Consider the following 26,269-nt stretch of genomic DNA (forward strand, 5'->3'; position numbering starts at 1 on the left):
CTGGATTGTCTTGACATGGCTTACTAAGCTGAAACCGGAACTGCTGCAGAGCCACTCTATCGAACCAGGCAGAAACGATAATGATGAGCGGGGATTTCCAGTAGCACCACTTCGTGGGGCAGCAAGGAAGCTCCGTTCAAAACAAAAATGGCATTCAGCAAGTTGAACCATGCACCGGTCAGAGTCGGTGCATGGTGCTCTCGACCGAGTTGGCTCAAGGAGTGTCCGAAAAATCTGACGAGAGGTTGCAAGGTGTCCAAACTTTCGGCACTTGTTATGCATTATGGTCTATGGGGAAAATGGTGGTGCCGCGAAGCTGACCGAATAATCGGGCATGTCCGAATTTTTGGAGTCCGGAAAATCGGTCGGCGACTGTATGCAGAAGACAAAGATGATGAATAGCCGGGCAAAGGAACAAGAGTTTAGGATAGCCAGTCAGCCTCTAGAGTCTGTGAAGGAGTATGTCTACCTAGGTCAACTAATCACAGGGAACCTTGATCATGAGAAGGAAATTCATAGAAGAATAAAAATGGGTTGGATCGCATACGGCAGAACTTGTCAGCTACTCATTGGCAGCTTACCATTATCACTGAAAAGGAAGGTGTACAATCAGTGCATTCTACTGGCGCTAACAAATGGGGCAGAAACGTGAAGACTGACAAACAAGCTTGAGAACAAGTTAAGGACCCCGCAAAGACCGATGGAAGAAAGATTGCTAGGCATAACGTTAAGAGACAGAAAGAGAGCGATTTGGATCAGAGAGCAAACGGGTATAGGCGATATTCTAATTGACATCAAGAGAAAAAAAATGCAGCTGGGCAGGTCATGTTATGCGTCGGTTAGATAACCATAGGACCGTTAGGGTTACGGAATGGGCTCCAAGAGAAGGGAAATGCAGTTAAGGACGGCAGAAGGCTAGGTGGAGTCATGAAATTAGGGAATTCGCGGGCACTAGTTGGAACCGGTTGGCGCAGGACACGTGCAATTGTAGATTGCAGGGAGAGGCCTTCGTCCTTGTAGTGGACATAAAATAGGCTGCTGCTGCTGATGATGTAGATGCTTTTTCTTATGTAAACCCTCCTTCCTATTGCCTTCAGCTTACTTCGAGGAGCACATTCACAAAGCAAACAACTCAGTTACTTAGGCACTTACGAAGCTTCCAGGGAAGTTTCTCTTTTTTCTGTTTTGAAAGTGAATATGTATATTGTTCTTAAATCTAAGAATCCCCGGATTTCGGAATATGAATTCGTAGTGCTGAGGTGCTACCATGACATGGAAATTGAATAACTTGTTATTCTGAAAGTTTGATATTCTGAAATTACTAGTACTTAAATATTTTCAACCTGAAACTATAAACAGTCAGCAATCTGTTTGCGTGCATAGTGGACACGACTTAAATTTAGTTTGATGAATGCAAAAGTGGCGCAAGAGCCTAAATTCCCGCATGCATTCCCACATTTGGGACAAGGCTGCTACTAGCATGTACTCGCACAGTATGTCTCAAAGAAAAGGGGATGTGATCAGATTCAAAATTATTTGAATAAACTTTCATTCCATTTTGAGTCTAAAATAAATTACAGGGTTTTATGTGCCAAAACCACAATCTGGTTAAGAGGCATGCCGTAGTAAGGGACTATGGAAGTTTGGACCAGCTGGGGTTCTTTAACGTGCCATTTTGAGTGTATATTTGCTGTGTTCCAGCACATTTAGCTGAAGCTCCTAACTTATTTCATCGTAAAATTTATTAGAGGTAAATATTGAAGGCAAATATATTTACATATTACGTGGAATGCTCCTGTCTTTTCACGACTGCTTTCTTTGTGGTCAATGCTGGCATGAGAACAAAAATAATAGTGGGCTGCAGTAACTCACCAAGAATGCCGGCCGTTGTGCTGTTTTTAGACTTTGAGATGGCTTCATCTGTGGCACCTGGAGGCCTTGTGGAACTTGGTGTAGATGGAGCCTGAAACTGACAATAAATACGCATGTAACACTGCATGTTGCCATCTCTGCGTACTGGAAATAAATTGTTGATGTGCAAATCACAAGACACGCAAGCTTACTGGGACTCAGGTGAAAAAAAATTTGAGAAAATAACTTGTGTTATATCTGGGATTGTAAAGTATTTGCTTCAACGCAAGGCTCATAGCTATATTTGTGGCATGTCCCATGAAATGGTAGATGGAAGTGACCTACACATAACATCGGAGGCTGATGCAAGTTTCAACACGAGTCCATCACATGACTTTTTCTGGCCCGGCTAGATGATTGCACAGGCATTGCATACTTCATGAGGTTGACATTGATGCATTCAAGTAAAATGCAAAGCGTGCCATGCAGCTTGGCCATTTTGGTTGCATATGAACTTATTACCCCCCCCCTCTTTTTCACAGTCCCTAAACTGACTGAATGGGGCCTTAAAGTAGGTTGATTTTGCATGTGGATGGAGCTGCTCAATTTTTGCTAATTAAAGGGACACTAAAGCGAAAAATTATTTCTTCTGCATCAGTAAATTACCATTCTACAACATCAAAAACACCACTCTTGCAACGATAAGACGTTTGGTAAGCCAGAAAAAGTGCAAGAACGAAATACGGGTGGCGACGCCTACTTAAGTTCCCACACCTGGGGGCTGTGACGTCTTGGATTTTTATGGCATCTTCTAGGGCCTATTAATTATAGATAGCAGTACAGATTGACTACATTGTGTTTTAAAGGAATCAAATATTAAACATGGCAAGTTTCGGGAACCTTTATTCAGCCAATGCGGGCCAAATGCGAAAACATACTTTGGAATCCCTGACGTCCAATGACGTACGGCGTTGGGGTTTCGGCGCGAAATTCTAATACTGATACTTGGACCTTCATTTTCTCATCTAATAATCAAACTATTTTTTTAAATGACTGCCTGCAGGGTTCTCAAACCATGCTTCATTAGTTTAAACTGATTTATTGTTTCACTTTAGTGTCCCTTTAAGTTTTATGGGAATGCCAACATTAATGCTACTGGCTATAATAAAAGGGATCCCAGGGGCACTAAAGATCAAGGAGGCAGGGCACATATGTTTAACACTTGAATTTTGCAACAGACATTCAAACAGGTAGTACAAACAATGCAAAACATAAACTAGGGCTAGTGTTGCTTACGGGGTCGTCGCTGCTCTCATCCGAGGAGGAGGTGTCAAAGATGTTCTCCAGGTCACACTCTGTCACCTTGAGGTCTTCGACTCTGGTGAAGCCGGGGTGCCGAGGTGTGGGAGGGGAGCCACCTGGGGCTAAGTCCCCCTGAGATCCGGGAGTGGTGGGCTCTCCAATGACGCCAGCCAGAGGGACGCCTGCCACACCCGACGAGTCTACAGACGAAAGTGCTGGCTCCGTCCCCACTATCTCCATAGGCACACTATCCTTTTCTTCTTCCTGTGTCCACACAAAACACAAGACAACAAAGGCTTTGTAAAACGGGAAAAATATTTCCAAAAGCGCTGCGGCAGGTTCTATATCAATCGAATGCTTCAGGATACACTGTTTGCGTGGGATAAGCGAAAGGGTTACAGGTGGGGGGTGAAAAGGGCAGCACGCTCTGTCATGGGCACATACAAAGGCATTGAAGCAGGAAGGCAAGTACTTTGGACTATCATCCTTCTTTTGTTGCACACTGCCTCATGACTTGTCTCCTGAAATCCTCCTCTTCTCAGGTGCCAGGTGATATCAAGTGACAGCCATTTTCCTGGAGTCAACAGGGTGTGCAAACTGAACTGTGAGGCCAAATTAAGGGGGGATATGGCTTTTGCATAGTGAAAAATGGTAGAAGAAAATCAATTTTTTGAAAATCACGTTTTCAGTTTCTATAACAATTTTTTTACGCGATCTCGAAATACGATCACTGAAAACCACACAGAAGTGTTCTAAAGAATTTGTTGTGTCAGCCAACGTCCCGAAAAATTTCGTGGAACTCACAAAAGAACAGTGTTTTTCAAGCCACCATATCTCCAGAACGCTGTAACTGAGCGCCGCCTTCTTGGTCAAAAGAAAATTTCTCTGTCTTCTAATTTGTCACTTCAGCCATCTTTTCCAACAGAAGCAAGCACACAAAGAGCAAATGACTGAAGGTCATTCCGGAGTCTCCAACAGGGTGTGCCCACCATGCAACTCCAGTGCGGTTTTGCCATTGATCCGGCGCTCGCTTCACACGGGCGTCGTCTGCTCTTTGCACCTCGCGAGCTCTCAATGTCTTGGCCCCTGTGATCTAGACAAGTGTCAAAACAGGCATAACGCAGACATTGCAGAAGCGCAACCAACCTCTCCATTAATGGATGTCTCAGACCCGCAGCTAAGCATTCCGAGCATCGGTGACACACTTTGCGCGCGGAATCCTCGGACACACAGATAAGCCTTTTGAGCATCGGCTTTTTGGACTTCACTTCAAAATTTAGTTCCAATGATGTTTCATTTAGCTATGCTCATAATATTTAACAAACATTCCACTGCATTCCGTAACCTTTCCAAGCCCTCACAAAGTTCAAAAGAAAAAAACTTTACACAATACAATGTTTTCAAAGTATGGTAGCTGCTGCAAAAATTAGGCCGCAACAGCACAGGGTAAACCTCTACTTAAGTGATGGCTTACAAGGCATGCATGTTTCAGCTGCTTTGCTGCCCATGTAACAGTGCCTCTTTCCATGTGCAGCTAGAGCTCCTCAGCTGCTGTCAAGGAAAAAGAATTCAACATAGTTGCTGAAAGCCTTTGTTTAGTCACCTGGTCATTGCTACAAAAATGTAGCATTGAATGCGAGAGAGATTATGCCAGGGGTAAAACTCTCTGCTCCACTAGAGGCGCTATGCAAATACAATTCTGAGAGGCATTGCGATTTTGCGGGACGCATGCTCTTCACAGAGCAGCAGGAGAAGGATGGCTTGCAGAAAAACACACACAAAAAGAAAAAAGGCAAGCAAAGCACTGCAGACTAAAGGCGAAACACTACAGACGCCATGCATTTGATAGGACATCAATCAATACAGCTCTGGTGCCTTTTAAAAACATACTTAAAATCTAAGGTACAACTTTGAAGGCCATTTTCTGAACACCACGTTTTTCTTGCCTTCTGCTCAGCTTGTTCCGCTGATTTCTTTGCGACTGGTAGGCCTACCGTATTTACTCGAATCTAGGCCAGCCCTGATTCTAAGCCAACCCCCGAATATCGGAAGGAAAGGGGGGGGGGGGGGGGAGAGAGAAAGAGAAGAACAAGAAAAAGCTGCCGTCCCCCGGAGAGCTTTGTCAGCCAAGGAAGAGTGGACATGACCTCAGAGACAGGAGGATGCCATGCGCTTCCTAATCTTGGAGGCTATAGAGTGGGCCACTGAAAGCGAAGCCTGGCTAAGCCAGCAGAAAATCCAACATGGCGACCCCCGAGGTAGGGTAGCGTGGCTCGAAATGAGCAATTTAGTGCAGAAAATCTAACTTTGGAGCCTCAATTCATCCGAAAAATTGGTCGCAAAAATGCATTAGCTCTATGGGAGCCCTGACAGTGCATTTATGAAGTCCGGAATATCTATGAAGTCCGAATTTTGGAGTCCAAAAAATTTGTCGGCAACTGTATAATAAAGTAAATCTAAAATGTTTCTTGCCGATAACAGCATGCAATGAATATGGGTTATAATGAGGGTATTATTGTGCAGCGTTGTCTGTTATAATGAGGTATGAATGTATAAACATGGCTGTCCAACTCACCTTGACTGCAACAGGGGTAGCAGCTTGACTGGGTGTTCCACCCTGCTGCGCAGAAGCTGGCTGGCTACCAGGAGTGGCAGCTGCATTGGCAGTAGTAGTGGCAGGGTCTTCTTCTGCCTCGTCGTGAAACTCGTATGGGTCCCTCGCACTTGGAGCACCGGGAGTAGAACCGGCTTCTCCCACTTGCATCGCAGAGGTAGCAGCCATGCCATCGCCACTAGGCTCCGGTTGTCGGCAGGGCACAGAAAGTCTCCACGCATCGTTCGGGCTCGATCTTCGAGGAGCACCCATGTGCGGTCGTTTGGATGGGGGCACATCCCTGCCAAACAGAGTGAAACATCTTGGTGAGAAAAACAACTAGCACAACGTTATTAAGCAGCAAGTTTATGCAATGAGACCAGTATCATCACGTGGCACGACCAACTCTACTTGCACAAGACCACATCAAGATGCACTCAGCTGGTTCACAAGCACGCTTCATAGGCATAAAGCATGCCTAAGCTCATAATGAATTAAGGGGGGAAGCAGGGATCAGATCGCGATTTTCGCGAAAAAAATCGATTTTTGAAAAGTACACTTTTCAGAATCTACAGCATCATTTCTATCTTGTACTGAAATATTTCACCGAAAAACAAACTCTAAGCACTGAAAATAAATATATTTGTCGGTGCCGGCGTCCACACATCCACCCGAAATCGCGAAAAAGCCGCGAAGTTCAAGGCACGGCTGCTCGGCTTTCCCGCCACGGAGCGCCGCCATTTTGGTATCGTTGGAAAGCCCGACTCTTTGACTCTTTGTCCCAGCCCTTCCCTTCCTCCCCTGCCAGCCAGCAAGCGCACAAAAAAAGAAAAACAGGAGGGTGGCAGCACGGAGCAGCCAATGGCTGCCGCGCCCCGATTGGCTCTGCGCTGCGGCTCGTTGTAAGGCGCCTCCTCATTGGCCGACGCCACGCCATAATGGCGGCTAAGGCAAGGAGCGCTTGGAGCGTCTGCTTTTGTCCGTTGCTGGGAAGCCTTCCTGGCCTTTCCTTCTTTTGTGTTTCGAGGACTTCGACCACGTGCAATGGATCCGCGCACGTTCGAAAAGAAGTACCGGACGAAGCATGCCTACGGGAAGCGGAAACGCAAGCCCGTCACAGCAAGGAAGAAGCAGCGATTGTCAGCAGGTGGTTCGGCCGAGCCGAGCGTCCGTTCAGAATCGGCGGAGTACGCGCCCAACGTGCTGTGCGATCTCTCGCCCAACGTGCTGCGGGATCTTGCGCCGAGTCGAGCACCAGCCAGCGATAGTGAGACGAACCATGATCTTTCGCCGTCGAAGCGCGGGCGCAGTGTTACTTCACCGGTGACGATCGACATGCCAGTGAGTCTCGCTGTGCGCGAGCGTCCCGACGCAAGTTCGTCCAGCACAGATCACGAAGTGGGCTTGCAGCGGCCATCGCCGCCCGACTGCAGAGCATCGGAGACGCGCTTCCGCGGTGAGTCGTTCAACGCCGAGATGTCTCCGCAGCCAACAACCGCCAGTGAAGGCAGTCTCGTGGCATCGATGAGTTCCGGCGCTTCGACGGAGCTGCAACGCGGGCGCACGCTCGCTGCCGCGGATGCGCCGGCGGCCGACCTTGCCGCTCATCACAGTGTTGACTGTTCGCCCAGTGAACGTCGCACTATTCAAGCTCACCTGAAAACACGATTTGTGTCCGCAGAAACTGCAGAACTGCAAGCGTCGAGAGTTCGCGAATCGCTTCGCGCGGTTTCAGCAACGGAGCGCAAGTTCGGGCTGACTGGCTCACAGGAAAATGCCATTCCCGCACCTCCAGAAGAGGAGTTTATGCTTGTTCAAGTTGCTGCTCTGAACTCGCTGATTGGTTCCGTGCTTTGCCCAACTTGTCAGCAGCCCGGCCTAGCAGTGCACCGCGAGACTGAACTGGGGCTAGCTGTGGAGATGGTACTTTCATGCATTTCCTGTGGTAGTAACCTACAGTCTGAGTGGTCCTCACAAAGGAAGAGCGGCTCTAGAGCTTTTGAGGTTAAAATCAGAGCTATGCAAGCAATAAAGAGCATTGGGAAAGGACCAACTGCTCTTAATGACTTCTGGGCCACCATGAATGTCTCGCATCGTGGGTTACACCACAAAACATATGATGGGCACCTCAAAGAGACTTTCAAGCCTGCCGCAGCGGCAGCTGCACACAACATCTTCACAGATGCTGTGGAGGCAGTGAAAAAGGTGTACACTGAAATGGAGACTACATTTTCAAAGAACATCACAGTAGTGTATGATGGCACATGGTTGACACGCGGCCACAGCTCCCATATAGGCGTAGGCTGTATAATTGAATTCCATACAGGGCTTGTGTTGGACTGCATAGTTCTGTCCAACTTCTGTCTTGGGTGCAGCCGACAGCCAGCAGAACGTGACCCCAACTATGCTGAATGGAAGCAGCAACACCAGTGCCAGAAAAACACTGATGTGAATTCTGGAAGAATGGAGGTTGAGGCTGCACTACAGCTCTTCAGGCGCTCCTTGAGCAGAAATGATTTACGTTACACAAACATAGTTTGTGATGCGGACAGCTGCATGTTTCGCACTCTATGTGATGAAGAAGTTTATGGTTTGTGGGGATGCGTGACTCTCACGCCTCCCCTGAGATCTAGTTTTCCCGCATGGCTCGTCTCCTGTAGGGCGGCTTCGCCCGCCGCGTGGACTGGCGCCCGCGGCGGTCGGGTGGTACAAGCGCGGTGCGAGAGATGGCGCGAGCGTCGCGCCGCTGCGGGGTTACTCGGGCGTCGGGAGACAAGGCGCTCGGGCTGTTGGGTTCGAGACAGCAAGCGGGAAGGTCATGCCGCACGTGCAGCGACCCTCTTCCCCGGCGGGTCGGCGCGCGGCGGGGACGTCCCGCGCGCGCGCGCGGCGACCCATGCTTCTGCGAGACCGCCTCGCGTGGCCGCCCTCGAACGCGCCACGATTCGCGTGACCATACACGCGAACGACCGGGCCTTGGGATCCAGCATGGGGCGAACATATTCGCTCGCTACCAGGCCGCTGTAAGTCGGACTTCTAGATTTGTCGCGCGCCCATCGGCATGTTTTGTGGATAGCAGCTCGGCTAGCCGGCACTGATCTATGAAAGGTGCAATAAATGCCCTTGTGATTGTTTGCACTACTGTGTTGTCGTTCCTTTGTCCCAAGAGTACGGGTGTGAGAGGACCCCACAGGTTTTGTGCAGCTATCTAAAGAGGACTGCATAAATCATGCGAAAAAACGAATGGGGGCTGCACTTCGCTCTTTGGTGGCCAAGGCAAAGAAAGGAGAGCCACTAGGTGGAAAGGGGGGCCTGACACAGCAGCTCATCAAAAAACTGACGAACTACTATGGCCTTGCTCTGCGGAACCACTCAGAAGTCGAGGAAATGCAAAGGGCAGTAATGGCAACGTACTACCACATAACATCAACAGATGAGCCCCATCATGAGCTGTGTCCCCCTGGCCCCCTTAAGCTGGTGCAACCACCGATCAGCTGAGGCAGAAGGGCAGCCAGCACCAGCTCACACGTACAAGCTTTCAGCTAAAGTTGCTGAAGCACTTCTGCCTGTGTACCAGCGCCTCTCAGACCCTCAGTTGCTGGCCCGGTGCAAAGGAGGCAAAACTCAAAACGCGGCTGAGAGTCTCCATTCAGTGATATGGTCACTAGTATCAAAAGACCAGCATGCCTCACTGCTTGCCGTGGAAACAGCAGTGCACGAGGCAATTTCAAGGTACAACTCGGGCAGTCTGAAAGCTTATTCAGACCTGTGCACAACATTGGGCCTGCGCCCTGGTGCCCTCTCTATTCAGCGAGCTGTCGAGAAAGATTCCCAGCGAATGAAGAAGGCACACAAAGTCCATCTCCTGAAAGGACAGAGGGCTAAGAAGTCACCTGCTGCCAAGGACACCAAATTTTACAATGCAGGAGCATTCTAGACAGTGTGTGCCAGTATGGAACTTTGAGGCTTGTTCTCTCAAAAGTTTGTTTTGGGCTTATCACCTCGCTCGTGGAAAGCATAGCATGGCAATGGGAGCACGGATTTTAATCCTGTTTGTTTTGCTGCAATTGTTGAAGTGTGCCTTATGTCAAGACAGTCTCAGATTTACCATTTAGGATCACCATTTTTTATTACACAATAATTGGAGCATGATACATTCTAAACATAAAGAGAAGGTGCATACTATATCGTTTAGAAGAAGAGCAGAGAAATTTAAAAAGAAATTAAGAGAATCTTGACTTAGACTATACTTCTTAGTAACTATTAAGAACATTTACAGACCCATAACCCATTTTGCTGTCACGCTAGGCTTTCCACGAGCAAGCAACATGTGAGCAATATATAAATAATGATAAAATTAAAACTACTGAAGATATTATTGTGAAACTTTGTAGCTGTCTGTTTGATGCGATTTCAAACCTGTCTGCCAAATTTCATCACTCTAAGTTAAAAAATGAAAAAGTTTGTTCCGATCCACTCATCCGCCCTTAAGCCTTAATATACCCTATTTACTCGCATAATGATCGCTCTTTTTTGTCAGCAAAATTGACGCAAAATCAGGGGTGTAATCATAATGCGGATTTAATTTCCCGCGAAAAGAAAAAAAAAATTTTTCGTTTACTTCTATTGTACCTTATGCACCCCACGCTGGGTCTTTATGAAGTAGGTTACATAAAATTGTACTAGGCACAGACACAAAAAGACACCCAGAAAATGAACAAATTAAAACAACTAGGCAGGAAAAAACGAGGAAATGCTGGGGAGGGTGATACACCAGCAGTCTGTGCAGTTTCGAGCAATGCCAGAAGACGGTGAAAACAAGATTTTAGGCAAGTGTGCCTTTTATTACTGCTTTTACCTGAGCGTCATTCAAGCAGACACATGCTCCACTTTTTTCTTTTCTTGCGATGCCCTTTGTGTCACTTGGTTCTTTTCTTAACCTTGTGGTGGTCTAATGAAGGCGGGAGCTTGACTATTTGTGGATGCAGTAACTGCTATGGCAGAAGTGAATTTTGAATTGAGCTTGAGTAGTTTCTGCTGTTGTGATTTCATGCTGTGGAGCTGCTGTTTGTTCAGCAAAATCAGTTGCACGGCAGATTCAAATCATTCTCTTAACTGAAAAGATCCCTGTATTCTCCAGGCTGCAAATTATGGGAATCCTCGTCTTCTTAGAGGGCTGCTTATTCATTTTACGGCACATGCCTGAGTAAGGGGACGTACCTACAATGTGTGCAGTTGGTTGTAGACAAATTGTTTTCCTTCTGCCTTTCTGCATTGACATCTTGTGGTTGCTTCCGGCATTTAGCATCGGCGAGTTGTGCCTAGCTTCGTTTGAAAATCATAGAAATGGCTAACTTTCAAAATCGATCAAGGGATTTTCTTTTCGTCTAGTATGAAATTTGCTCCATGTTTGCTGCAGTACTTATAAAAAACTAGGTGCCACTTGAAATGTTATGCACATATTTAGCCCTTTGTTTTAAGCAGTCGCTTACTTCTCAGAATGTTCTGTTGGCATCACTGCAGCAGCTTTGGATCAGATGGAACTGCGACGACCGAAAGCTTTCTTCCATTGCCACACCCACATTCATAGCTGGGCAAAAAACTTCATCTGTTCTGTTGCTCTGCCTTTTATAGCACAAATATCAATCTACCTTGTTCCGTGGGACATAATTAAACATACTGCATGCATAGTAAGCAAAGCGCCGGACACGAAAAGTATTATTCATGTACTTTTTAGGAACCTGTACAAGTTCTGTGCATACATGCAGAAAAAGCAGGGGCATGTGTTCATTCGTATTTTTTTTTATTTGTGCACATATAATTTTGTGTTTGATCGTTGTCGAATGAAGACGCTGAGGCCCGAGTTTCTAGTAGACGACAAACTCAACACGTGCCGCACCACCAGCTCCACGGCGACGCTGCCACTGTTCTCCGCCACTAGAACACATGCACACATGAATGTAACCTGTGGAATGGCTTCCACGCATCTCAGCAGATGGCGCTATGCAAGGAGAGTGCTGTACTTACCCAACTGTAATGCCCAATTTTTTAATCATATTCATTGCTTGAACTTTACCCTCTCGTTATGTTCGAATAACGACAAAATTTGCAATTTTAAAACAAATAATTCCGCGGTCTGCAGCGTAACATTGGTAACCTGTAACTTTATGCCTCAATCCAATCCACAGACAAGTTGACCAAAATCAGAACTTGTTTTTTGCTGGAATCGATGCCATTTTCACTGTACTTGTGAGTGGTGTTACAGTTATGGTGCTCCAGTACCATGTGGTCTTTCGTGCTTCGAGTCTGCTTATTCGTGACATTATGGCAACATAGCGCATTCGATATGATGCCCCCTTTGAGAGATGAGCAATTTTGATGGCTAAGAAGTAGGGAAACTCTACCGTGGCTTGGCGGCGCGACATCAATGATTGGCGGATGGCAGGACCACCAGAAGGTCCTCTTTAATCAAAAGTGCAGAAAAGATTTTGCAGTATTTTGCTGTGAAAGTGGCTAAATGCCACCAGGAATGTAGTTGCTCTGAACACGGCCACCCAAATGTGGCAGTAACATTGTTTAGCGCAGTTTGCTGATTCCCGGTGGCTTGCAATGTGTGCGCGGCCATAACATTCACAACAAATGGGTTGCTCAGGTTGCCGTTCCGCGGAGCGAGCTCCACGCTGATGTGACATCACCAAAGAACACGCACATGATAATGATCTTGATGACGAGGCCATATTGTCCTTTGCATTTGCCTACTGTGATGCTACTGCAGCACACCTCGCACTTTACAAACGACATCAGTGCGTTCCCAGAGTCAAAACTGACGATAGCGAAGCCTGCCTCGGCGTCAACTGGTGTGTCCAGAACATCATCAGCACGACGGATGAAATCCAACTTCCACTTTGTTGCTGGCATTCAAGCAAGAACATGAAGTATTTTGGCGGGCATTCATCTCCTCTGCAGCGAATCTGCACGTAGCAACATTGCAGTGTCACGCTGAACGTGGCCACTGTCTGGAACACTTTCAGTCATTGGTGAGCTGACTAGGCCTACTTCGGCATCACTTGCAGTTGGCAGCGAACTATTCTTGATGTTTTCTGAAGGAACAGAACGCTTTTGAAAATGTGGGGATGCGTGACTTCCACGCGTCCCCTAATATGCTGTTTTTCGGCATAGCTCCCGTCTCCTGTAACCCGGCTTCGCCGCGTGGCTTGGTGCTTGCGGCAGTTGGTGTGGTTGAAGCACATTGCGAGAGATGGCGGGAGTGTGGCTCTGCTAACGCCACCTAACAGCGGGGTTACTTGGGCGCGAAAAGGAGAAGTCCCTTCCTCTTTGGTTTGGGGTTGGCAAGCAGAGCAGACGTTCTGCGCGTGCGCTGATCTATGCTTCTGCGAGACCGTCTCGTGAAGCCTACCCATGGACAAACACGATCATACGAATGCGCCACCGTTCGTGTGACCATACGCACGAACGACCAGCTATTGGTCGTTCATTAGCATGTTTTTTTTTAATTTCGCGTGACTGGAAAGTAGTCCCTTGCATTACAATCGCTGTTGCGTTACACTGGAGTAAATACAGTAGTCAGCTGGGCTCGGAAGGAGAGTAATGAAGTGAACCAGACGCCCAGCGTCTGCATTTCACAATATGCCTCGAGCGAATGCATTGCACAGCGGCAGAGTCAATGCGTTTGTCTATTTTACAACGTGGTCAGTTCTAGCTGCTTAGTGTTGAAAGTAAATTGTGTCGTAAGATATTTTGAATACAGAGTAGGCAGACCCTGAATAACGCAAAATACTAGATTGTTAGCTCTGCTAGGTCTGCAAGATCTACGTCAAAGAGCTGCATGGCAAATGTCAACACTCAAAGCACTAAATCAGTCCCTACATGAACCGCAACATACAAAAACTTGAGGTAAGTGCATGAATGATGAATTACTGGTGTAGTGTGCTGAATGCTCAACTTGTTATGTAAAAGAGGTGCACCCCAATGCAAGGGCACCCCAAAAGCTTTTCTAAGACAACAGTGGTGCCAGTTAAAACAGTTGCAACTACAGTCGCCAACCGTTTATTCGGACCTCACGGGGACTGCGGAAATGTCGGAATAAACAGGTGTCCGAAAAAACAGATCAAGAAAAAAAATACATAAAAAAAAGGGAATCCATTGTTTTCATGCACTTATTCGGGCTAGGCAGTAGGCTTGAAGAAATCGCGAATGCGTCGTTGCATGCGGTTCCCCTTACGCGCAATCAGATAAGCCTGAATCTTGGAGATAGTCGTACGGTCACTATAGGCGGCCGAAAGCACAGTCGCTGCTTGTACATGCTCCGCATATGACGGCAGCGTAGGACATGGTGCGTGATCTTCCGACTCGGAGTAATTGTCCGGCGGTGTAGCAAAAACCTGATGATCTCGCCGCCGTCGAGTTTTGCGCAAGTAAGTACAGCACCTGTGAAACTATCAAATGAGACGGTGTCCGTAATCGCAATGCAACCACTGCGCAGGTCTCAGCAGAACATTTTCCGCGTCAGTAGGGAGCACATCGGAAGGCGACAAATCCTAGGCCTCCCGGCACCCGCTTGCCGGCATTTCCCAGCACAATCTGCGTGGGCACTGTCGGCGCCATTAGACACTTGACGCGATGTTTCCGTACGCCGCGTCGGTTCACCGAAACCTCGACACAGCACACAAAGCAAACACCACCGTGCCGACACCAGTCGCACAAACGAAAAACGTGGCCTGCTCGCAGCGTCGTGCGCGAAATAAACAAATCAGCTGCTGGATTGTCTTGACATGGCTTACTAAGCCAAAACCTGAAGTGCTGTACGGCCACTCTATCGAACCAGGCAGAAACGATGATGATGAGCGGGGATTTGCAGTAGCACCACTTCGTGGCAGCAAGGAGGCTCCTTTCAAAACAAAAATGGCATTGAGCAAGTCGAACCATGCACCGGTCAGAGTCGGTGCATGGTGCTCTCGATCGAGTTGGCTCAAGGAGTGTCTGAACAATCAGACGAGAGGTTTCAAGGTGTCCGAACCTTCGGCACTTGTTATACATTATGGTCTATGGGGAAAATGGCGGTGCCGCAAAGCAGACTGAATAATCGAGTATGCCTGAATTTTTGGAGTCCAAAAAATCAGTCAGCGACTGTACACTCGAAGCCGACTATATCAAGCCCGTTTACATCGAATTATTCTATATTTCTGAACACAGTATAGTTACAATAAGTATATATAGCAAAAGTTATGCTTACATCCAACAAATATAGCAGCGACTCCTGATATATTGAACTTCAAGCAGCAGAAAACTGCCCCCAGAAGTTGGCTTTCCTTTTCGGTGGCGGGGAAACCCATCGGCGCAGCTCCATCCAACCGCTTTCTCTTCCTCGGCCGCGCTGCCTTGGGCGATCTGTCGACAACCCCCTGCAAAAAATGATCCTGGCCCACCTGCAGCTCTTGCTCAGACAGCCAATCAGAGGCTCCTGTGCCCTCATTGCGCAACACGACGAAAGTGCGAGTTGTGTCGCTGCTTTTCTGGTTCGCTGTGTTTGTGCCTTGTGGCCTTTCTCCTGCAGTGTTGCCGTGATGAAGCGGCAGAATTTGCCTTTCGTAGTGAAGCTCGAAATCATAAATCGGGTCGAACGTGGTGAGAAGTCTGCTGTCCCCACAGTGTGCAAGATTCCTCTCAGCACGATCTTGAAGAATATGGGGGAGATTAGGACAAAAGTGGTGAAACTCGCGACCCGGTGCATGTGGCACCCGACGCGTACGCACGACCATGTACAAGTGGTTCATCCGAAATTGCTTCAGACGTGCAGGATTCGGTGTGCTCGGTGATGACTGTAAATTCTGATGAATGCAGCGAAGACGTTGCCAGTGGTGCCAAATTTTGGAGCAGGCTGTCAGAATTTCCAGAAGCTGTTGACGAATCAACGGTCGACGAGTTTGCGAGTGCGGATGATGGTGCTGCGACAATGGGAGAGCCCGAAAGCGAAAACTACATTGCCGACATCGTACCAAGCACAAGTGAAAGTAGGCACAATGAGGAAAGCAACTACGTTTTTTTTCCCACATCCTCCGAGGTGGCTGATGCACTCGCACTAGTCCGGTGCTTCTGCGCAAACGTGGAAGGTTGTGGCCTCAGCTGCTCCGACTCCTGAGACAATGCGGAGAAGTGTGTGTGTTGCAGGCAGCGAGATTGCTCAAGCAAAAGAAAATACAAGACTATTTCATGGGAAACTAAGCTAGTTTCCTCAATAAAGTGATTTTATAAATGGTGTGTGCTTTTATGACATCTGTGGGGATGCGTGACTCTCGCGCGTCCCCTGATATGTTTTCCCGCACAGCGCGTCTCCTGTAATCCGGCTTCGCAGCGGCGCCTGGCGCCCGCGGCGGTCGGAGTGGTTGAGGCGCAGTACGAGAGACAGCGCGAGTGTTTCGCTGCTAACGCCGCCGAAAGGTGGGGTTACTCGGGCGTGAAAGAGAAGGCGTTCCCTCTTGGGTTCGCGACAGCAAGCAGTACGGACGTGCCGTGCCAAGCGTGCGCCGATCCATGCTTCTGTGAGACCGTCTCGCGTGGCCGCCTTGGAACGCGCCAGCGTTCGCGTGACCGTACACGCGAATGACCAGGCGTTGGGATGCAGCATGGGGCGAACATATTCACTCGCTATCCGGTCGTGGTGAGTCGGATTTTTAAATTTGTCACGCGCCCATCAGCATGTTTTGTGGATAGCAACTTCGCTAGCAGGCATTAATCTAATCTATGAAAGGTGCAATAAATGCCCTTGGGATTGTTTGCTCTACTGTAATGTCGTTCCTTTGTCCCAAGAGTACGGGTGTGCGAACCTGCAGATCTGGTGCCCAACGTGGGGCTCTTGGGGCATCGGACGATAGATTTAAGTTTTGCTTCGTTCGAGACCTTTGTTTGAACCGAAGCTTAGGGCTAGCGTGGATTTTGATCGCTAGTGTTAGCGGCATGCTTTCTTGAGCGAGGTGATGGTGGCTATAGTGTGTTTGAACATGTCAACGTGCTAAGCCTTTTCGCAAGTGTTTTTTTTTTTTAATGACATTCGTCGGTACGAGAGCCACGTGGTCTCCATCCTGGGAGAGCGAGGGTTAGCGCCCGCGGAGAATTGGCAAGCCTGAAACGAGTGAGTACGGAAGCCTCGTGGGTGGTCCAATTTCTTATGTAAATAGCTTCTTCTATCTCTTTGCCTCTGATGAAGTAACGGCTCTGGGAGCCGGGTGGCTGCGGGCCACGGGTGCCGCTGCGGGCTGACTGGTATTGCGGCCTGGCACCGGGCGCTCCAACACCGTCTGGGACGGTGGGCGCCGTCAACTCAGATGCTGTGTGCACCGAGTGGAGTAGGACCACCTCACAGAGCTGACGTCTCCTCGCGGCTGCCTGTTTTGCGCTCATTTTCGGTGTTGTTTTTGGATGCCGGTTGTTGTCAAGGTAGCGACGCTTTAGGCCTAAGGCTTTACGAAGCTGCCTGTCGCACGTGGAGGGACACAACCTGGTGGACCGTGGCGTTGAGGTGTTGCAATTTGCTTCCCTCATTCTAGTTAGCCTCACACGAATTGAAATTACTCATTCGACTCAAGGAAGCGAGCTTCGTTCACGTGAACTTAGCAACTGAGTAGCCGCCCAATCTTTTGCTAGCCGAGTTGAACACCGTACCACGTGGGCGATGCGCATGCAGAATTCCTCTCCCTTGCACTACTTTAGTGTTTGCCGAGTGTGTTGAGTGTACGCAGCGTGATTGGAGTCACCCCTGGCTTGATGTCACATGCACATTGTCTGTGCTGCTGTCCCGGACTACGATCGAGTCACCCCGGGCGACGGTGATGCTGTGGCCAGTTCGGCGCAGCGACTTCGGCGGCCTCCTGCATCCAGCTCACAACCCTCGGCGGCGGACAAAAGAGCCGGCGGTCACCGACAGCTACGGCGGCTCTTCCTAGCAGGGAGCGTCGGCGCGAGCAACGCTTGCTCGTACCGACTACTGCGTCGCCGTCTCCGAAGTCCTGGCCTGGAATCGTGCCGTCGAGTCTGCAAAGCTGCTGCTGTGACCGGCGGACGCCAGCGGTGTACCCAGGGACAATGTGGGCTCGCATGTTATGGACAGCGTGTGGACATTTCCTCAGCGCGGCCACTGTTGCATGTACTATCTTGTTCGCAAAGCACGGGTTGATGTTAGACCGTGTGACATGTTTCGCTGGAATATGTAGTGATTTAAGGTTGGGGGGATGTGGGGATGGGTGACTCTCGCACGTCCCCCTTTATGTTTTTCCGCATAGCGCGTCTCCTGTAATCCGGCTTCGCGGCGTGTCCTGGCGCCCGCGGCGGTTGGAGTGGTTGAGGCGCAGTACGAGAGATGGCGCAAGTGTTACGCTGCTAACGCCGCTGACAGGCGGGGTTACTTCGGTGCCGAAAGACAAGGCGCTCTGCTCTCTCTTGGGTTCGGGACAGCAAGCAGTACGAACGTGCCGTGCCAAGCGTGTGCCGATCCATGCTTCTGCGAGACCATACACGCGAATGACCAGGCGTTGGGATCCAGCATGGGGCGAACATATTCGCTCGCTATCCGGTCGTGGTGAGTCGGACTTCTAGATTTGTCGCGCGCCCATCGGCATGTTTTGTGGATAGCAACTCGGCTCGCAGGCATTGATCTATGAAAGGTGCAATAAATGCCCTTGGGATTGTTTGCTCAACTGTAATGTTGTTCCTTTGTCCCAAGAGTACGGGAGGAGAATCCCACAGCCAATTCTTTAGCATGCTTATGTCGAATTATGCTTTATATCGAACCGATAGGCATTTTTTTGCGAGTTCGATATAGCCAGGTTTGACTTGTGGGATTCTCCTCCGTGCTCTTGGGACAAAGGAACGACAACACAGTAGTGCAAACAATCACAAGGGCATTTATTGCACCTTTCATAGATCAATGCCTGCTAGCCGAGTTGCTATCCACAAAACATGCCGATGGGCGCGCGACAAATCTAGAAGTCCGACTCACCGCGACCGGATAGCGAGCGAATATGATCGCTCCATGTTGGATCCCAACACCTGGTCGTTCGCGTGTACGGTCACGCGGATGGTGGCGCGTTCCAAGGCGGTCACGCGAGGCGGTCTCGCAGAAGCATGGGTCGGCGGCGCGCGGGTCGTCCACGCTGTTCGCCGACCCGCCGGGGAAGAGACAGCCTGTTCTCTCCTGCGCCCCCAAGTAACCCTGCTGTGAGGCGGCGTTAGCAGCGCAACACTCACGCCATCTCTCGCACTGCGCCCCAACCACATCGACCGCCGCGGGCATCACGCAGGCCACGTGGCGAAGCCGGATTACAGGAGACACGCCATGCAGGAAAAACATATCAGGGGACGCGCGAGAGTCTCGCATCCCCACAGACTATAGCTGTACCTCATCAGCACGACAAATAAAATTGGGCTCCGATGGATGGTAGAAATGCTAGGCCTAGAAGCACTGACTGCAGGGCACCTCACTATGCATTCACACTCTGCACCGCATGCAGAAAAGCTTTGTGACTTCAATGACAAAGGTGTGAGCTTCTTGTGCACTCTTCTTTCTGACGAAACATCTACTGCTTGCAGTAAAAAAAAATGCCAACTGATGCACATATTTTAATAAGTGTGCACTTATATTCTGTACTGTAATGCTTTCACTTTTGCACATAGTCTGTGCACCAATCACTATTTATGTATAGTACATTGCACAAATGAGATTGCAAAGAAGCATGTGTTCCTACACAACCACTTGGGAGTTTCTAGTGTTGCTGCATGACTTGCTCCTTCATAAAATTTTGTAAGTGCCTGTATGTGCCAGTATCCGCACAAAATTAGCTCAACTGAAGTTTTCTAATTGCTCTACACTACTTAAATTTACGATCTGAAATTTCCCTGTTTGAAAATCCCCAGATATGTAACAAGATGGATTCACTTTGATTGATTTTGGAATAAAGTGGGACCACCTTACACATCTGTCAAACTGACATTAAGCTTGAGAGACTTTAACACATTTTATCGACAGTCATGAATTTGATGCAAGCGATGCTTGTTTGCCTTCTTACAACTCCACAGCTGCACATGGTACACTGCTGATGCAAGCATCCAACTCTGTGGCCAATCGAAATTGTAACAAATAACAAAAGGCAATTGGCATAAAGCACTGACCATGCAGGTTGGTAAACAGTGGTGTAATCATAAAGCAGGCTGCTTCCTAGTGGCAAGGGGGCCTCGGCTTCCAGGAGAGCCTCGTGAGGAACAGCAGGAAGATACGGCCGTTTCAAGCCTGGGTGCTGTTGCTGCTGCACGGGCTGGAGAAAAAACAACTGTTAGACGACGTTGGGCCACCATAACCAGTGCACTCAAATTTGTTTGTTTGACTCTGATGGCACATGACAACATCAGTGCAACCCCTCTGAGAGATCAGCTCAACCAGCCTTCCCCAACCCAAAAATGAAATCACGGGTGTGCTAATGCACCTTTGAGTTCACCCCATCAAAGTGCAATCACTGTGGCATGGGATCGAACCAGCCTACATTCTTTCAGAAGCAGTGAGGAGGGTGTCTTTTAACACTTGCGAAGTTCTATGTGAAGTAATGCGCAAATTATAATTGCCAAATGACCTATTCTGAAAATTCCCATGGCAGTGCCAAGCCTTGGGGTCAGCATGAAAGGCATAAATTTGATAGGCTACCTGTTGCTGCTGCTGTTGCTGAGGCTGCTGTGATTGTTGCTGTTGTGACGCAGGAGGTCCAGGTGTTGTTGGGGGAGCCTGCAATTGGGGAGCAGGAGTCCCAGGTGGACCACCAACCGGTGTGCCTGGTGGCAGAGAGGCTGGACCACCAGGAGCAGCCAGAGGAGTGCCTGGCATCTCTTCGGTGCCCACTGATGGTGGAGCATGTACTCCCGAGGACCCCAGCGGGGTAGCCGCGGATGAAGATGGAACCGACGAAGGACCACCCCAAGGATGGGACGTGCCCCCTGGTGAGCAGGATGGTGGTGCTTCCAAGGGTGGCTTTACTTCGAGCAGGGATGATGGTGAGAGCAGCTGCAAAGGCATCACAATGTTACCTCAATTTGAACTGCATGGCTGCTCTAAGTGCTATGAAAATAGAGTGGGGAGGGCTAAACTACCTATTGTAGGTGCCAATGCTCCACATTCTGATGAGCAAGTTCTACTGATACAAGTAGTTTCAAAATAATTCTAGTCAGAGAGCAATAACTTTTTCTTGGGCGAGTTGGTGTTTACTGAACGACATGGTAATGTAGCACAAGAAACTGGAAAAGAAAGATTCTAAGGGACTGACAGACTTTCTTTCTCTTCTAAGTATGTTTTTTTTTTGCAGAGCAATTACTTGGAGTTGAATATTGAATTATGTGGGTTCATTTATTTATGGCATCTTTAAATCTACATGTAGAAGCATCACAGCACTATTGACAGGAGTAAATGAGGGCAACATTCGGGCATTACAGTAAAGTTCCATTAGTTTAATCATAATTAGGGGTGCAAAAACACAAATTTTCATATACAAATGAAATATGAAAACTTAGCTTACAATATTGAATACTGATACGCACATGCATTTGCTAGCAAGTTTGGATATTTTAACATGTTGGAACATCACAATTACATTGTCAATTGTAAAAAGTTAGACTAGTAAGTTGTGTACACAATAAAGATTGTACAGTAGTTGCCGTCCATCCAGGGAGCTTCACTGTAATACTCGCCCACCCCTTGCACATGAAAACACTGGTGCGCACCCCGTTTATTAATCCGGTACCAGCGAATCTCCTCTCGGGTCTTTGCACACTGCATTCACAGCTACTGCTGCCAATCGTATTGGGATAAGCATTTTCACCCATCTTTTTCACAGTGCTAGGTGCCACTGTAAGCACACTGCACACTCCTAATAAGCAATAAGCCAAATGCACCGTTCCCTGCTGCAGAATACAATCATATGGCACATTTTGTGGCCAATAGATCCCTTGTAAACAATAAGAGGCATGAGGCGCGTGAGATCAGGAACAGCAGTTGCCTGCTGCATCAGTTTCTCCACAATACTCGCCTGCCCGTCTCACGTGAAAACACCAGTGAGTGTTTAGTTTCTTATCCCAGTGCCAGTGAATCTACCCCCGAGTCGTCGCATGGCATATTCACAGCTATCGCCGCCAACCCTGTTGCGATAAGCATCCTCGACTATCTGTTTTACAGCGTGTAGGGCATAGTGCGGTTAAAGCCGTACTGCATGCTTTTAGTAATTGATAACCCAAGCACGCCACCAGCCCCCACTGCAGGTGCTGCGATGTACGTGTCATGTTTCGCTTTGGCGGCATCTGGCGTTGCCTGCCAAGTCAATTTCGTTGAGGTTTCCTGCCGTTGCTTTAAAACATTAAGCAATAGAAAGAAAACAAAAGGCATCATGGGCCGCCCGCAAGCCCCACCAGCTCAATGCGCACCTCGTGCCACAATGCTTCACATTACGTAGATGCCAACTACGACTGAGCCTGTAGGTCCTTTTAGTTACATTGGATTGTACGTTTTGCGGGTTAGTACATTTCTTCTCATATTCTTTTTCCAAAATGTATGAATAATGCTCTACAGTATTTGGCTCATGTTAACAGGAAAATTGAGTAATCCCCACAAGCTCCTGTTCTCGTGAACCTGTGGCTTACTATACACAACCAAACGCCCATAAACACAGAGACATTTGACCCTGTGCCAGCCATCACATATCACATGTGTTGTGAAGCAATAAGCTTGGGACTGGTGGTGGCGCTACAAAAGAGTGCAAATCATGCTCCTTGCAACTGACAATGTGGCTTTCCCGCAAAACTTGGACGCCGTGTGGGTAAGCATGCTCTACAGGCAAAATTTTGTTACCAGCATGAAACGACAAAATTCAGCACAAGATCAGACACGCATTCTCAGATTAGATAGAAACAAACGGTACAAACCATGTTTGCTCCCACTCAGCCAACAATATATTCAAAACATTTCGCATATCTAGTGTGCAAATCAAATCAAATACAAATATTAAGAACATTCGTATTTTGACATTTTTAATAACTTACACTTGCTGCCTGGTCCTACTAGAATTATTTTACAGTATCATACATTTATCACACTGATGCATTTCGCAGCACACCGGTTGCCTGCAACACGCTTGTCACATAAGAGCTGCAATGCCAAACAAAAGTGTCTAGGGTTGCTAATGTTGAATTAAAATGAAGCAATAGAATGTGCATCACTATTTTCATCACTCTGAAAAGGAAGACGAAAGGCAGAAAAAGCATGCAGCCCTTCCCTCAGCACCTCTGTCCCCCCCCTTTCTGCGCCATGTACGCGCAGGACTCCCACAGTATGTGAAGGTCCACCAAGCACTTCTATCAGTCCAGCCAGATCAACGTACCCTTTCATTTGAATAGGGAAGCTTCGTGCCATTTCTTTAGCAAGTTTCACACCGTGGAAGCAGATTTTCGGATGCGCGCTTACAAGAGTGCACCCTTAATGTGAATCGGTCTTGTTAACCTAATGTGCAGAACCACGACCATTGCAAGAATGCGCGCTGCGTGTTCGTGAATTTTTATTACCTGTTTGTTTTGACGCTACGTCGCTGTCATTGGGTGCAGTGCAAACTGTGCAAGCACAGATGTAACTGTCAACGAAGCCTTCATACGCTTATCCCAAACGAAGCTAAGCTTGCTAAGAAACTGAGCCGCAGCTGCTACAACGTTCCTGTTGGGCCTACTAATTGAAGTATTTCCTTTTCTACCGCAAGAAATACATGCGACCTCCGCTATCTCTCGTCCAACACATCTGAGATAAGCCATGGCCTGGGGGTCTCACCTCTAAGCTCTCTACAGGCCTCAATAACATGGAAAAAATATGACTGCAGGACTACCTGCTCCCCAGGCTGCCGATCCTTGGCAGAATCAGTTCCCGAGGCTGCTGGGCTTGCACCGGGTGCCGGGGAAGGTCTAGGCTCATCTCTCGGCGGCGGGTGAGGGGACAGTGTGGGCATGGCGGGGTCCGCCTGAGATGCCTGTGAGGCAGGCCCTTCGCTGAGCAGCAGTGGCGTGCCTGGGTGAGAGCACGACCCCACTGACGGCGGGGGCCCCCCCACTGCTGGCTGATGAGACAGCTGGGGCAGGCCTCCGCTGGCCACTCGGGACACAAGAGCCACCGCCCCCTCATAGTCCACCTGGCAGAGAGTACGCCGCAGCACATGTTGTGAGTGCGCGAACCTTCTTCCATTATTTGGATGAAAGCGGTGAATAATACGGATGAACCAATGTATAACAAACATGATCGTGATGCGAAAAGCAGCATTTATTCTTAACTCTTAAACAGCCTTTATAACTGGGCTCACTGCGCAAATGGCAGGAAATGCAAGGGTAGTTGACCTCACTGCATGAGCACCTTGTTTATAAAATAACCAATGCAATTCTGCTTCCATTCGTGTTGCTGTGCCTTGGTCGCCCAGATTATTCCCAAGGTTCACAAGCTCCACAAATGTAAAGGGGAAATATGTGAGCCTGCACAGCTAGGCAGTGTTCGCTCGCCTCATCAATACCTTGCGGCACCCTGTCTCGGCAGCACGAGGTGTGAAGTGGGCAAGTATAATGGAAGGATTCCTCCGGCTCAATTTGACACCTTTCTTATTATCCAACAAATCATGGCAGGCCAATCCCAGTCATAACGTAGGCAGAGCCCTGCTCAGACCATTGAAGCATGAAAAGAAATGGCTCTGACAAAGTCATGTTACTTTATCTCAGCCCTGGTTTGGGGCCATTTCTCAAGTATGTGTGGTGTGTATGCAGCGTTGGCCATAACCTTATTTAAAAAAAACCTCCTCCGTGCAAGCAAGCCTGTTCTTGTCGTCAAACACATGTACTGGGGTCGCTTCTAATAGTCTCCGTTTGCTGTCTGGTACGATTGCAAACATTTATACCCGATGCACACATTGCCAGGAGTAATGGAGACCAGACTTGCAACACCTAATTTGCAACTGTGCAGCTTTTTCGCAAGGGAGATCCAACATTCAACATTTACTACAGGGAGACATTATAACACTAGGAATTGGAATACAAACTAACCCTGAAACACAGAAAGCCATTGCGACATATGGCAGACAAAGTGGCTTGTTTCGAGTAGTGCAGAATGGTTTGACCAGCCCATGCGAGAGCGGCGGAACTGAACATGCACTTGAGTCTGCATAAAGCGGAAGATCCAAGACTGAGATGAAGATGTGCTTCTACCAACATTTCGGGAACCCACATTCCTTTCCCACCTAATCCCCAACAGCAGCCTAGAGCCGTCCCCTTCCTTAAAATAAAGGCTTTATTCATTCATTTATCTCAGCCCTAGTGCGGACGTCTGTGTTTTGCAAAACTGGGAGCACACCCTGTCAAGTCATGACATAGGTTTTCAGCACATGCCAATCCACATTGCCAGGCAGCTCACTGCGCCACCTGCAACGCCGTTCGCCAATACGCAGCATCAGCAGCTTTTTTATAGTTTCACAAAAGCACTGTCGCAATATCAATCTGCAACGATTGCGGACTTTGTGCATACAAACGCTTAGCTGTGAAGGGTGGCGGAGCATCATCCCAGTTTCTGTAGGATACTTACGTAAATATCTTGGAAAGTATCTACGGAGATTCCACAGCTACCTTAATTCTCCACAAGAAATGTAGAAAGATACCTATAAAGAAAGGTGTCAGACAAGGGGTCGCAATCTCCAATGCTATTCACTGTGTGCTTGGAAGAAGTATTCAAGCTATCAAACTGGGAAGGCTTAGGAGTAAGGATCAACGGCGAATACCTCAGCAACCTTTGATTTGCAGATGACATTGTTCTGTTCAGCAACACTGGGTACAAGTTACAACAAATGATTGAGGACCTTAATAGAGAGAGTATGACAGTGGTGTTGAAGGTTAATATGCAGGAGACAAAGACAATGATCAATAGCCAGACAAGGGAACAAGCGTTGAGGGTAGCCAGCCAGCCTCTAGAGTCTGTGAAGGAGTCCACTTACCTAGGTTGATTACTCATAGGGGACCCTGATCATGAAAAGAAAATTTACAGAAGAATAAACATCAGTTGAAGCGCATTTGGCAGACATTGTCAGATCCTGACTGGAAGCTTAGCATTATCATTAAAAAGAAAGGTGTACAATCAATGCTTTCTACTGGTGCTGAGATTTGGGGCAGAAACTTGGAGACTGACAAAGAAGCTCGTAAACAAGTTAAGGACCACGCAAAAGAGTGATGGAATGAAGAATGTTAGGTGCAATTTTAAAAAGACAGGAAGAGAGTGGTGTGGATCACAGAGCAAACAGGGATAGCCAATCGATATTCTAATTGACATTGAGAGAAAGAAATGGAGCTGGGCAGCTAACATAATGCGTAGGTTAGATAGCCGGTGGACCATCAGGGTTACAGAATGGGTACCAAGAGAAGGTAAGCCAAGTCGAGGATGGCAGAAGACTAGATGAGGTGATGAAATTA

General features: G+C 48.2%; 1 protein-coding gene across 4 annotated transcripts in view; it reads right to left on the minus strand.

The window, feature by feature from the left end:
• skd (mediator complex subunit skuld) overlaps positions 1-26,269 on the minus strand; it is a 161,282-nt gene that overhangs the window by 70,419 nt on the left and 64,594 nt on the right. For 2 of the 4 annotated variants that reach the window (XM_075684472.1, XM_075684471.1), the window contains exons 9-14: positions 23,662-23,961; positions 20,454-20,807; positions 19,928-20,070; positions 5,729-6,047; positions 3,148-3,417; positions 1,873-1,969 (exon numbers count right to left, since the gene is read on the minus strand). In XM_075684472.1, the coding sequence (XP_075540587.1) occupies positions 1,873-1,969; positions 3,148-3,417; positions 5,729-6,047; positions 19,928-20,070; positions 20,454-20,807; positions 23,662-23,961 (1,483 nt within the window). The remainder of the gene's footprint in view (positions 1-1,872; positions 1,970-3,147; positions 3,418-5,728; positions 6,048-19,927; positions 20,071-20,453; positions 20,808-23,661; positions 23,962-26,269) is intronic. The other 2 variants (XM_075684473.1, XM_075684474.1) reach the window with 2 other exon arrangements.

Source organism: Dermacentor variabilis, chromosome 3 (assembly GCF_050947875.1).
Source record: "Dermacentor variabilis isolate Ectoservices chromosome 3, ASM5094787v1, whole genome shotgun sequence".
Classification (NCBI taxonomy): domain Eukaryota; kingdom Metazoa; phylum Arthropoda; class Arachnida; order Ixodida; family Ixodidae; genus Dermacentor; species Dermacentor variabilis.